The 14576-nt window shown below is 39.9% G+C and overlaps 1 protein-coding gene across 4 annotated transcripts; it reads left to right on the top strand.

Moving 5' to 3' along the window:
* The first annotated feature begins 3549 nt into the window (after positions 1-3549).
* Positions 3550-11057, top strand: dnajc25 (DnaJ (Hsp40) homolog, subfamily C, member 25). 4 transcript variants are annotated; one of them, XM_044173341.1, is made up of 6 exons: positions 3550-3976; positions 5140-5292; positions 6995-7365; positions 7507-7606; positions 9340-9387; positions 10754-11057. In XM_044173341.1, the coding sequence occupies exons 1-6, from the start codon at positions 3629-3631 to the stop codon at positions 10874-10876; spliced, it is 1143 nt and encodes a 380-aa protein (XP_044029276.1). In that variant the 5' UTR covers positions 3550-3628; the 3' UTR covers positions 10877-11057. The 4 variants fall into 4 exon arrangements, with proteins under 4 accessions (XP_044029276.1, XP_044029275.1, XP_044029277.1 ...); XM_044173340.1 differs by having other exon boundaries at positions 7465-7606; XM_044173342.1 differs by lacking the exon at positions 9340-9387 and having other exon boundaries at positions 3551-3976; positions 7465-7606.
* Positions 11058-14576: the final 3519 nt, after the last annotated feature.

Raw genomic sequence — 14576 nt, 5'->3', positions numbered from 1 at the left:
AACGGAGGTTACTGCAAATGTGCCTGTTCAAAATTACTTGTGATGTGAATAACTGATCATAAAACAATCCTCTCATACTTAAGATAACAAAATGGTTTTTAATCATTGGAAATGTAATAGTTGTGTATCATTGGATAGTTTGTATTTCATTTGTAATTAAAAACAAAAAACATAATTCTGTTTTGTTTTAATTCTGTGTTCATTCAATATATGAAAAATACATGTTCCAGAGAGTATGTTATTATGAAAGTTGTTGTAAATATACAGAGTATATAATATAAAAAATAATAAATTATTTTGAAATGTAGTTATCTATTTTTAACTTAGACTATAATATTGTGTTGTTAATAAAGTTTAAAAAAACTCACTGGCTGTCTCTTTATACATTCATGTATAAAGAGACAGCGTCAAGTAAAACGTTCACACATCAAGGTACAAATCGGGTAGTAATAATAAGTACGCGTATATGCAGAACGGATCAGGCAGCCGGTGTAGGTACGGATCGGGCAACAAGTGTCAGGTTTTTTATAACTTCAGTAAATGTAAAGTACTTATATTGCAATGCTTAATTTAAAAGTTTGTTAGGCAAGGGCATTACTGCACTTCCGGTTTCCACTGCTTTTCTAGCCTGTTAGCTTACTACTGTAATTTCAAATAGAGATTAGCGAGTTAGCTAACATTAGCTTGCAGTTTACTGCATACAGCCTATGTTAGCTCATTAGCCGCCAGCATCTACCTTTCCAACAAAACTTGCATCATTTCATTTCTAAAATGAGAAGTGGTGAAAGTTACTATATTATGTTATGATCAAAAGTTCTCTACTTCTACTTTAAAATGTTGATTAAAAATGTTGCTGTCTGTTGATCCTTTGACTAGAGCTGAAAACATTGAGAAACAAGGCAACTTTGCTTCTTTGTGTCAAACCTCCCCTAAGTGAAAGATGTTTAGCCGAATTAAAAACTGATTGACCACAGGTCGAGGCTGCTTATTGGTGAAATTTGTTTTTGATTGACAGAGGATTGTAAGCCTCTGATTGGCCAAATTACAAAATGATTGACAGTTACCCCACCCATTCAAGGCAATACCTGAGGTTAGTGGCCGTAGACAGACGCAAAATAAGGCTGATATGCACAGGCAGACACAGATTGAAAGCAGCCTACATACAGAGAGACCCATACAGATGGCCACATACTGACAGTGACCCACACAAACTCAGAAAGCAATCGAGACAAAGGGAAGAACATCCATCAAGCAGCAGTAACAATGGTTCACTCAACAACAGTCAATCAAAACAATCTCCTGAAAGACTTCGTGATGCCGAATGGAAAGCTGAAAAGGATTCAGAAAGGGCATTTGAGATTTACAGAAGACATTTACTGCAACAATCAGAAACATTCAAGAGTCTGAAAGCTGTAATGGACATGCATGAGAGCCCAGAGGAGAAAGAGCATGTGGCTGTGATTTTCTATAAGCAAAATAATATCAACTGGGCCAGTCCATTTTATGTGTTTTTGAAAGGTAATCCAGCAGTGGGATATAGACTGAACGGGTTCTTTTGATGAGGATGACCACCTGGTACCTTCCGCTTCTACTTTCCTGCTCCACAAACCAGCTTGCGCCTCAAGACAGCCCAGACATCGATGTGAGGGAAATAGTCACTCTGCTTACCAGCAAGGACCCTTTGAGCCCAGCTGATAAACACAATGTTTGTGTGTTGTTGTGTAGATATGTTTGGCTTGGGATGCCCACCATTGTTAACGACACCAACAGGAACTGGCTTGCAGAAAAGATTCACCATTCAGTAATCACTCAAAGAATCCATCAAGCAGCTGAAAAAAGTTGTGCAACTCCTCAAGGAAAGACCAGAGACTGCGTTCTTTTCCCCCATTCCTTGAGCTTGGTGGTCATACCTGAGATGATTCTTGAATGACTCATTTGGCCTTCAAATGATTCCTCTGACAGTGAGCAGGAGTGCAACATTGAACAGCAGTGCTCTGCTCTCGTATTTTTCCAGCAGTATGTGGAAAATGCCAATTCAGAGAACTTGAAAGACGTCCTCAAGTTTTGGGTTGGCTGGGTGGTCTTTCCACAACACCTCTATATTGAGGTTACCTCTGGCCCACTGCCAAAGCCCAAGACCTGCCATGAGACCTTAACAAATTATGGGACATCATACAGGCTACAAGGACTTAAAGAAGCTCTTGAAGCAGCTGTTCGTACAGCTGACACTGGATTTGGGTTTATCTAGCTACTCAAGGTAGTGTCAATAACAGTTTCAAGGACTGTTATTTGTCCTTTTTATGTAGCAGTGTTACGTCTTCACATGTTCATTTTCACCAAGTGCATTAACTTAAACTTGGCTATATTTACAATTATGTTTACAATGTTAGCCATTCATTTTCAGTAACAGAACAAATTATTTGATACAGTTTTTAGCAAGACCATTGGCTTTGAAACCTAGAAGAAATGTTTCTCTGTTTTTGAAATTGATTGTGGTTCTTAACATTACAAGGTGCTTGTTACAAATTTCCCTTTAGGTGTTACTGAGTTTACTAAAAAACAAAGTTTGTGAAGCACTGTTAATCTGTTGTTTATGTACAGCACAGATGATCTGTTGATAATGTTGTGATAATAGATTTAGGGCTGATGTGGTATAATCCAAACTCCTTTATCCTGTTCTGTGCATTCGTTTTAGCAAGAGGCCACCAGTACAAAACTAATACCAGGAGCAGGCCATGGAGTGCCAAGTGTCTGCAGGTTATCATTCCAAGCACAATCAGGTAAACCCATCGGTTCCTCCTCTATAGCACAGGCTTTGTTAAGTATAATCACGTTATAGTATCTGATTAAAAGAAAAACCTGCAAACTCTTGGCATTCCATGGCACATGGTTAACTACACATGGATAAAGTCAGTGTTTTCTGATGGAAATTCAGTCATGTGAGTGAATTTGTTGCAGATGCACCTCATTGCTGCGATGTGGAATATGGTGGACTTATGGTGGATTTTTATTGCCTTGAATGTTGTTTTAGCTCAGTTAAACTCTCTTGAGCACTTCGATATAAAAATGTGTGAGCCACAGGATCCTTGCATGAGTCTTCCTGTAACATAAATTCACTGGCATCTTTGCAGAATGAGTATATCAGCAGTTTTTAAGCCCCATCATTCATTGTTTTTTAAATTGATTGCAGTGATGAGTGTTTGCTCATCAGTCAAATGCAGTAAGGTGCTCCCCCAATTAATAGTCTTGCATTTATAATTCTAAAGAAAAAAAGTTAAGAAAAATAATCTCAGATTTCTTGCGAGACTTTGATATTGAAAGTTAACATGAACCAAAATTGCATTTGTTAATTTGTGAGACTTTTATATTCAAAGTTAACGTGAATTAAAAATGTATTTTTTAATTTAGTATGTGAGGCTTTTATAATCAAAGTTAATGTGAAATAAAAACTTGTGGTTTGCCTGCAAGGTGAAGGTGAAGCCACCTGAAGTGACACACTTAGAACTTTCTCATAAAAAACAAACCAAAAAAAGCTTCGTCATCCTTTAGTCCCGGCACGTCTTGATGATGTAATCAGCGTGCGACAGGACAGCCTGTGCTCCGGAGTTGGCAGTAGCAGCAGACAGAGATGGCTGCGCCCACGGAGGAGTACCACGGCGGTGGAAGAGGGCTTGCTGGTTGTCCGCGGACTGTGCATCCTTGGTGGCGGCTCGCGGTGCTCCTGTTCTCCGTGTCCTCCATTCCGACGGTCACCGCTTTGGTGGAGGGTCTGTACTGTGGCACCGAGGTCTGCTACGAAGTGCTCGGCGTCACCCGGGAGGCCGCCAAGGCGGAGATCGCCCGGGCTTACCGGCAACTGGCCCGCCGGTACCACCCAGACCGGTTCAGACTGGGAGACCCCGGCACGGAGGGAGAGACCCGGGAGTCCGCCCAGAAGAAGTTCCTCCTCATCGCAACCGCGTACGAGACGTTAAAGGTCTGTTCAAGTGTCTGTCAAAGTTTGCATTAAGATACTTCCAGCAGACACTTAAGATGGTTCCTAATGCATACGGTGTCCAATAATATCCTTATAACTAATCTAACATTCTTATAATATTCATTAAATGTTGCCTTATGAGACAGTACAAAACTGTTGTCCACTTTCTCCTTCATAATACTCCAATAGTACTCTTCTAGGGATTTATAGTGTGTTCACAGCCTTATTTATCTTAAAATATAAATATCCATGGAACTTATGTTGCCTTATGATGACATCTTTTTAATTTTCTGATAATATTCATGAAGGGACTGGCCTTATGGTACCCATCATAACCCAATAAACAAAACTGAGTTGAAAAAATACAGATACATGTGTTTTTGTTATTAACGTGTTTTGTTATGTAACATTAAAGGCAGAATAAGTAGGATTTTCCTAAAAGAAATGTACAGACTCATACAAAAATAATCAATCATCACTTATGACCCAGTAGAAGTGTGTGGCGGTGTCTGTATCTGCAGAGACCCTGCCCGCTGCCTGTAGTTTCTGGGCCTCAACCTTTGGGCAGTGGTATGTAGCACCCAGGCAATAACAGCGCGCAGGCTGTGACTTTGGGACTTTATAAAAACGTAGCGAGCAGGTTACATCGCTGTCTCCATCTCTCTCCTTCTACTCTCAGTCTGTCTCATTGATGTACCTCTAGCACTGGCACAGCAGCACGGCGCTAAAACGAGTAGTGGAGATAGGTCGGGTCTGAGCTACACACACACAGGATGAAGCTGGCTCCTTCCCACAGGTGTGGGCGATTTTTATTTGTGCTTTAGAATTTAACCGCCATGAAAGAATCGGCAAATAACGTTTTATTTCTCTGATTCACTGCTTTGTTCTTGCTAACGCCGCTCCCTCTCTTCATTCATTCTCTTGCTCTCTCTCGTGCTCTGAGATGGGGAGGGGCCGACTCTGAATCATGTGTTTACAAACAGAAACTGACAAATCCTACTTATTCTGCCTTTAACATTATGAAATTTTTAAAAAAGTTTTGGGGATTTAAAAAAAAAAACAATTTACGTTGAAACCAGGTTTGTCTGAGCTCCTCCTGCAGGTCTTAATAAAAGAAAGAGTCAAGTAAAATATAGATAATGTCTTGTTGTTTGTGTGTGTAGGATGAGGACACTCGGCGGGACTACGACTACATGCTGGACCATCCTGAGGAGTACTACCAGCACTACTACGCCTACTACCGTAGACAGCTCACCCCCAAAGTGGACGTCAGGATCGTCATCCTGGTCACCATCTGCGCCATCTCCATCTTCCAGGTACGACTGCAGCCTCCAGCAGGGTCAGAAACTACCAACAGGTTCTAAAAACATCTCTCTCCATACTTCCAGCTAGTCTTGCTGTACCACCATTTATCTTAATCCATAAATGTTATCTTTTTGTCTATTAAATATGTGTGTATATATACATTTTACTGTTGTATGATGTTAATTTTCTGAAATGCGGTGTTACTTTTACGCCAGATGTAATGGGGCACACACCCGAAAAGTTCAACTTTTGTCTCGTCAGTCCACAGAGTATTTTCCCAAAAGTCTTGGGGATCATCAAGATGTTTTCTGGCAAAAATGAGACGAGCCTTAATGTTCTTTTTGCTCAGCAGTGGTTTTCGTCTTGGAACTCTGCCATGCAGGCCATTTTTGCCCCGTCTCTTTCTTATGGTCATGAACACTGACCTTAACTGAGGCAAGTGAGGCCTGCAGTTCTTTGGATGCTGTTGTGGGGTCTTTTGTGACCTCTTGGATGAGTCGTCGCTCCGCTCTTGGGGTAATTTTGGTCGGCCGGCCACTCCTGGGAAGGTTCACCACTGTTCCATGTTTTCGCCATTTGTGGATAATGGCTCTCACTGTGTTTCACTGGAGTCCCAAAGCTTTAGAAATGGCTTTATAACCTTTTCCAGACTGATAGATCTCAATTATTTTCTTTCTTATTTGTTCCTGAATTTCTTTGGATCTCGGCATGATATCTAGCTTTTAAAGATCTTTTGGTCTACTTCACTTTGTCAGGCAAGTCCTATTTAAGTGATTTCTTGATTGAGAACAGGTGTGGCAGTAATCAGGCCTGGGTGTGGCTAGAGAAATTGAACTCAGGTGTGATAAACCACAGTTATGTATGTTAACAGGGGGGGCAATGACTTTTTCACACAGGGCCATGTAGGTTTAGATTTTGTTTTCCCTTAATAATAACAACCTTCATTTAAAAACTGCATTTTGTGTTTACTTGTGTTATCTTTGACTAATATTTAAATTTGTTTGATCTGAAACATTTAAGTGTGACAAACATGCAAAAAAAAAAAAAGAAATCAGGAAGGGGGCAAACACAGTTTTTCACATCACTGTATATGTGTGTGTGTATTTATATATATATATATACTTACTTCCTTTCTCATGCTGTCTTATGTTTGTCAGGATTATTTTCAGTATGACCAGTTAAAATTGTGTTTTGTTGAAAACTGGAATGAGAGTAAATGGTAAATGGACTGTACTTTATATAGCGCCTTTGTAGTCTTTCTGACTACTCAAAGCGCTTCAACTACATATTACATTCACCCCATTCACACACCGAAGGCACAGCCCTTGGGAGCAATTTGGGGTTCAGTGTCTTGCCCAAGGACACTTCGACATGTAGGCTGGGGGAAGCCCGGATCGAACCGCCGACCTTCCTATTGGAGGATGACCTGTTCTACTACTAAGCCTCAGTCGCCCACAGTCACAAAGTAAATTAAGGACATTGAAAGATTAACTGTGGCTGTAATTTGATCAGTTTGGTTCATTGTTCACCTCTTATCATCATGATATGATTCCACTAAGAGTCAGTAAATGACCATACTGAATAAATGCCCTGCCTTTGCAGCAGTGGATTGTCTTTTTTACCTCTAACACATCTACAGATGTGAACACAGCCTCAGACAGGCAGGTAAAACCCCATCAGTAAATACCTCTTACCTCCCTGTCTCTCCTCTAGTACTACAGCTGGCACAACAGCTACAACGAGGCCATCAACTACCTGGTGACCGTCCCCAAGTACCGAATCCAGGCCATGGAGATAGCCAAGCAGCAAGGCCTCCTCAACCGCACCAAGGAGAAGGGCAAGAACCGCCGCTCCAAAGAGGAGATCCGGGAGCAGGAGGAGGAGGTGATCCGTGACATCATCAAAAACAAGATTGACATCAAAGGAGGCTACCAGAAGCCCAACCTGTCAGACATCCTGCTTTGTCAGATCGTGCTCTTCCCCTATTACCTGACCAACTACGTGGCCTGGTACGTGGCCTGGGTTTACCGTTTCACTATCTGCAGGGAAGAGTATGGAGACGTGGAGAGGCTCTACATCATTAGGTCAGTTCTCACAGAAAGTTTACTACAGAGTTGTACTACTTGGATGAATGAGATGAATCTAGACACCTTTATATGTTTCTTACCTCAGCGTCCTCTCAGTATCAGGTTACCTCACAGCAGACTCTGTGTTTTAACACTCAGGAGGTACATGAAGATGTCTCAGTCTCAGTTTGACACTCTGGATGAAAACACCAGACAGTCCTTCCTGGAGAAACAGCTCTGGATCAAAGAAAACTACGAGGTTTGTCATTTACAATTCTCTCTGTGTGGATTTATTTGCATCTCTTCTCCTTCTTTGACTTAATCTATCTTCTGGACCTCTTCCTTTATTTCCTTTTCTTCTCTTTACAGTCCCTCCCTCCTCCTTTTTGATTCATCCTTATGGGTTTTCCATTCTTCCTTCTTTACTTTCTTCTTTCCGATATCTTCCTTTTATCTTCCTTTTCTTGCCTCTTTTCCTCCGTCCATTTACTCACGCTATAAACAAAAGCTACCGCAACCCTTATTCCTGCAACCAGCAGATGGTATGTCATTCAGAGTCAAAACATTTGCACCTGTTAGAGCATGAAGATGATTTGACCCTTTGTTAATGTAATAAGACTAAGAATCTACAGCGATTTGCTTTGAGCAAAAAGCTAACGTCAACATGCTAACATACTCACAATGACAATGCAAACATGCTGGTGTTTAACAGGTATAATGTTTTACCATGTTCACCATCTTGGTTTAGCATTTTACTATGCTAATATTAGCTAATAAGCACTATAGAGAGCAGACGTCCTGACATCATGTCATGGCTAGCCTCTGTAGCTCAATGCAATCTCTCATTCAGCATTTCTTTCATTGGTCTTTCTGAAAAAATGAAATGTTCCTGGGGTTTACTTTCCATATTCTAAGACAAATCATCATCCACTACAGCAGTTGCTATTAGAAACCTTTGATTTTAACAAAGTTAAACAACAATTTGTGAGCAAAAACAATTTACAAAGTGCAGCAGCGAAATCTGGGTAATGTTTGTTAAATGCAGCTTAAAAACATAATTATTGAATAAACATTGATATTAGATCATTTAAAAGTAAAACGTCTTTATCTTAGCATACAAAGCAAGCCACACGACAAACTGTTGAGAAAGGCTCTGTTCCAAGGCTGTATTTTTAGTTATTATTTATTTTAGCTAACGTAGTTACCAATATTATGGGATTTTGAATGAGGTTTTATTACTTCTGGAACAGAACCTGGAACTTCTGGTTTCACTTCAGCTCTCTAAACACAAAGTGAAGGCTGATGGGAGTTTCATTAGGTTTGCAGGTATTTAATCGTAAACCAAAAAGTATTGGACAAATTAGGATTTTGATCTGATGATGGCGCTAGATGAATAGTCAGGGGATACTCCAAAGTTAGTACAATTTATCCTTAAACCTGCAATAACAACCACTTGGGAGCAGCAGAAACAAGTTGTGAACACAACATTGACGTATTAACACCTTTTGATATGGTGAACTTGTTTGCAAAGAGTTGCTTATTTACACAGAAATAACATTTTTAGTTGCTAAATGGTCCACTATGTTCACCAGCTAGTCACCAACTATGTGTGTCTGCTGTTTGGTGCTGAGCAGGTAGTCTACAGTGGCTTTTTAGAGCTTTTTGCATAAAACAGCTGCCTGCTGCAGCCAAAGATGAGAGCAGTGAGAGTAAAGTTGCAGTAAAGTTGGGGGGCGAACAGCAAACCAATGAGCTGGAACTCACTCCGTAAAGCAGAGGGAATCTGCAGATCTGTAGGTTCATCACTGCAAGCGACCGCTTTCACGTCGTTTTCACATTGTCATTTGATAATATGTAGGGTGGATCAATGCAGATTCTGATGAACATTTTGTATCTTTTTATTGATAAAAAGAAATAACATTTTCTCCTCATGACCTCTGTGTCATGAAATAAGCTCTGTGAGGAACTCTCCCAAACATCCTGTCTTCACAGGATAATAAAATGGACTCCCACCAGGACTCAGAGAGGACGCCAATAAAAGTTAAGTGAAAATGGGCTACCTGAGTTCAAGTTAATTACCTCACAAAGCTAATTTGTGCGTTATCTCTTGAAAGGTAACCAAGACAAATGGCTTAGTGTAAAACTGAGCTTAACTTTTAACTACACGTTAATGATGGTGAATTCTTGAAACTGCTGCTGTTTCACTGCGTAATTTTACTACATATTTTGGTGGAGAATGTTAATTAAACTGCTGCTGTTTCCCTACACATATTTACAACACATTGTTATTACAAAAATATCGATTATAACTGCTTTAAGGGGGACATGAATGTGTGTATCAAATTTCATGTCACTTCATCCAAAAGTTTGAGATATTTCACTAAATGTCAACCTCATGGTGGCACTAGAAGAAAAGTCAGAGGATCACCAAAGTCAGTAGGTGTCATCGTCTGTGGACTATCAGTATCTGTACAAAATGTTGTGGCAATCTATCCAATAGTTCAATTCAATTTTATTTATATAGCGCCAATTCATAACAGACGTTATCTCACTGCGCTTCCTATAGAGCAGGTCAAGACCGTACTCTTTATAATATTAATTACAGAGACCCAACAAATCCCACCATGAGCAAGCATTTGGCGACAGTGGCAAGGAAAAACTTCCTCTAAGAGGGCAGAAACCTTGGACAGAATCGGACTCAATGGTGGGCGGCCATCTGCTGCTGCCATGTTAGGGAGAGAGAGAGGTGATATTTCAGTCTGTAGCATTGCTAATATAAGTATTGATTAGTGCAGCTTTAAAAAAAACTCAAAAATCATTTCTACTGAACTTAAAGATAATTGTTACTAACCCAACGCCAGGCACCCATTGTCTTATGTCCTTCAGTGTGAAACAGCTGCTGCACGTCTATTTCAAGTCACTTCTGCTTTGCCATTGTTTGCCATCTCAAAGCTACGTCAATAAAACTAAACCCTAGTTGTAGATGTCAAAAGTCTTCAGCAACTCAACCCCATCCTTTCCTGGTAGGCTTTTTAAATGAAAAGTCTACAGGGAGTTAATCATTTTATTTAAAGTAGCTTAACAGCAAAGTAGAACTGTTATTTAGTGAATGAGAAAAGTGTTAAAAAGACAAACTGAGAGCAGCAGAGTGGTGAGTATGACTTTACTGTTGTTGTACTGATGGAATTGGTGCTGTGGAAATGTATATTATACTGAATTGAAATGTAAGCTATTATCATAAAGGTAATTCCACCCCCACAATGTGTTTTTATCAGCCTTTGTTAGTTCTGGCCTATAATATGCAGCAGGAAACCTTGGACTGGCTGTCTGCAGTAAAGAGCCATCCAGCCTCAGTTGCAGCACTGTAAACTGTAGAATTTGCATAAACGTTCCTGATCTGTTTCAGGTGTACAGAAAGGAGCAGGAGGAGGAGATGAAGGTGAAGATGGCAACCGACCCAAGGATGAAGAGGTACCGCCGCTGGATGAGGAATGAGGGGCCGGGCCGGCTGACATTCATCGATGACTGACGGTCGTGAGCTCTGTCTGTAACATACACACCTGCCTCAGTGCCAACATACACGGACAACATATGCCGTGCTGTGTGGAGAAATACCTGTACAGAAAGATTAACTATGCTTGTTTATACATGAGCGATCAGCCATCATAAAGGGGATGACTAAGTGGAATAAACCGTGAGCTGGGTCTTCATATTTTTGAGTAATTTTTTATATCATGCTTTTTTTTTTTTTTTATTAAACCAAGGTCATTTAATTTTAAGTTTAATGATTAATGATATATTCTGTAATTTCCTCCAAGTGTTTTTTGTTCTCTCCTGCTGGTAAAAACAGATGGATGAATGAGTTCTGGTGAAATGGCTTACTGTTGGATAACTAACATCATCCAGGTGCAAGGTGATTAACATACAGCTTAGAAACCAGAAGGCTACCAATTTGACCCCTGCAACAGCCAATAGTACTGTCAAAGCTTGGGCAAAGCATCAGATCACCACCTGCTCACTCTGTATGCTGCTCCAGAGTGTCAGCTTAAAGTCTATTAGCTGCTTTTATGATGAATAAACCAGCCAGGGCCAGAGGTTGTTCTTTTTATTTTTAAGAACAGTGACATTTGGTTAAATCCTCACTTTCGCTTTTCTATCAGACAAAAAACGTAGAAGTAAAAAGAGACAGGCACATTTCAAATGTTTGTGTAACTCCAACAGTCTTATTGTGTAAATGGAAGTCAGAGTCACAGCTGCAAGTATCTGTGCAACGGCAGATGTTCCTCACACAGGGAGTTTGCTATTGTGGTTTCCGCTCTCTCTTCAGAAATTCAGGTGACCGGTTACTGTTGACTGTTTTTTAGGTTACTTGGTTTTACCTAATATTTATTGTTTCACATTTCACTGGTCTTTTTGTTTTGATGTTGACTTTGACATTTTGATGTTGAGGCGGGATTAAAAATATTTTTTTAATAAATACATTTTCTACTAAGTTTGTTTCAGCGGGTCAGTTGACCATTTTCTCAACCTGTCCTCCGAACAGTGTGAGTAAAATCATAGCCTAGCAACCGTAACTAGGCATGGCAGGCTTTGGATTTTGCCATGCGGCTACGCCTCAGTCTTTTAGCACTATATCATCTATGTTGCCATTAAGTGCATATTTAAACCCTTTTACAAGATTCTTGTTTAAAATGAATCAGATAGAAAGATAAGGCAGCCGGAGACAGCGTTTTCAGCCGACTCATGGAGCTAATGTTGGCTTAATTAGCTAGCTAGCGACAGTTTTCATTTAAAAATCAATGGTCTCCGACTAGAAATGAGAAGCTGCTTAAGTCTACCTCAGTCAATTTTATAACAATAGGTTCTTGATTTCAGATGAAGAATTTCAAGTGCTTAGTCTTGCCTCTGTTATTGTAAAGTGCATATGTATTGTACGAGAATGGAAAGCTTAACAGGCATAACAGGAGTAACCAAGGGGGTGGGGCTTAGCGAACAGTCAATTGTTCATTAAAATGAAAGACATACGATAGATCTCAATCATATGCCTTAAAGACCTCAGTATGGTTAAAAGTAATTTGAACGACGTTATTCGAAGGTCATCAAGGTAAAAATGTTTTCTAGTTTTGTTCTCTTAAAGCCTGTCAAATTTGACAAAGTGCAATGGAAACAGACTTAGTGAGGTATTTAAACTTCATTCTGGCTTCCACTGAAGAGACAAAAACATCAGATCTGTGTGGAGCGATGGGACTAATATTCCTCAAATTAATACATGAAACAAACATAAAGGCCATATTTCCATCATGTTTTCCTCATGGTTTTCCATCGTTTGATATTTGACTGCTGCTCTTTAATTATGTCATCTCATTGCACCCTCTTCTTCAGTAATGGTTTAATGGCATCCGACTGGAGAATGAATGCCTCAAACTGTTAATCGCAATACGCTCAACTCAATTCATAGAACAGTAGCAGATGGAAACGCACATTAATTCGCATTTCCTTTTGCCAAATTTCTAGAAATTCTGTTAAAATGCTTCATTTGGATGGAAATAGAGAAAGTAGAGATGGTAATAGAGAAGGGTGCGACAGCGTGAATCATACAAATGGAGATAATGGACGCTTTCGGACAGTCATTCAAAGGCATTCATACTGTTGCACTTCGTTCTACACAGGTAAAGTGAAGGAAGTAGCTGTGTGAAAAATGAAAAAGACAAGACAAGTTCACATTCCCGCCTACTCTTACACCTCCACACACCTGGCCAATGTACAGTAGGCATGTTTAAGGGGGTTTTGACATTAAAGATTTAATGTCACATTTCTGTCCCCCTAAATTTAAAAAAATAATGTATTCTCCATTAATACAAGTGTATCCCTTAACTGATGGAGTTTGGCATCAGTTAAAGAGAAGTTTATGTTAATTTCAGGTTTTCTTAGGTAATATGTTGTTTGTAGAGAAGTGTCACAGAGGAAGTGCTGACTCATACTAAAAAAAGGAAAGACAACAAATGCCTGATGTGATGCAAGAAAAGTGGGTTTTTTTTTTTAACTTCTCCATTTTTAACCCTTGCTTGTCTTTACTTTGACACAGACCGATGGAAATGTTTAATTCGGTAAAGCTTGTGTTCATGTCAGTAGGCCTGTCAAGATAACTACTTTTGTTGGATGATATATTGTCACAGCAATAATTGCGATAAACGATATTATTGACATTTTAAGGCCATTCATTTGCGTCACATTCCATTGCATTAATTTGCATAAAGCATAGGGGTTGTCGGTTGCAGCAAGGGAGAGATATGGTAGAGAGATAAATTATTATAAATAATCACAAACTCACTACAGGGACATTGTATATTTGAAGTTGAAAAGTTTTTTAAAAAATCTACAAAGGAAGAGAGAAGATCAAACAAACTATTTACATATTTACAAGCTATAGGAACACTCTAAGCCAGAGATCCGGTGAGCTCAAACCTGCCTGCCCCACATGCCACACTGTCTGCACATGGCTCAAAAGTAGGAGAGACGAGGACTGCGATTATTCTGAGCAGCAGCATGCATGGGAATGAATTACAATATACATTTCTTGCTTTTATGATGGTTTGTTGACAGGTTGTTAAATTTGTCGCTAGTCGCTTTTTAGAAATAAAGTCACTAAGAGGGTCTGAAAAGTCGCTAAATCTAGCGAGAAACTCGCCAAGTTGGCAACAGTGTGTGTGTGTGTGTGTGTGTGTGTGTGTGTGTGTGTGTGTGATGAGGAGCTGCCTGAGCCCCGCCTATGCTAAAACTCCACAGAGAGAGCAGACTACGAGAGGACAGAAGCAGCGTGACCAGAAATTAGTTTTTTCTGTTCATTCAGTTCATTCAGGCACTGTTAGAAAATGCTTAAGTGCAGAGTCCCAAGTCTTATAATGGTAGGGTAAACCCTGCTGTTTATTCTGGCATCATGTTGGCGACATTCTTAACAAACACGCATGTAAACACAGCAGCAATATCAAGGTCAGCAAAAATGATCAAGGTCATGTCCACATATCGTAAGATAAGTCATTTGTTATCACGACAGGCCTACATGTCAGAATTGAAGTTACTATTGATTTCCTTTCTGCCTGAAACAGGCTAACATTGTAATCTCCATGGAGGAGGTACAATTTGAAGTTTTCAGTTTTCTGGATGGACACCAAACATTCTCCAGTCCCAGCTTCTAGGCCAACTAGCTTGGCTCTGTCCAAAGTTCAAAA

The sequence above is a fragment of the Siniperca chuatsi genome, linkage group LG18, assembly GCF_020085105.1.
Source record: "Siniperca chuatsi isolate FFG_IHB_CAS linkage group LG18, ASM2008510v1, whole genome shotgun sequence".
In the NCBI taxonomy this organism is placed as follows: Eukaryota; Metazoa; Chordata; class Actinopteri; order Centrarchiformes; family Sinipercidae; genus Siniperca; species Siniperca chuatsi.
Note: the sequence above shows the minus strand (reverse complement) of the source record. Positions and strands in the feature narration are given on the sequence as shown.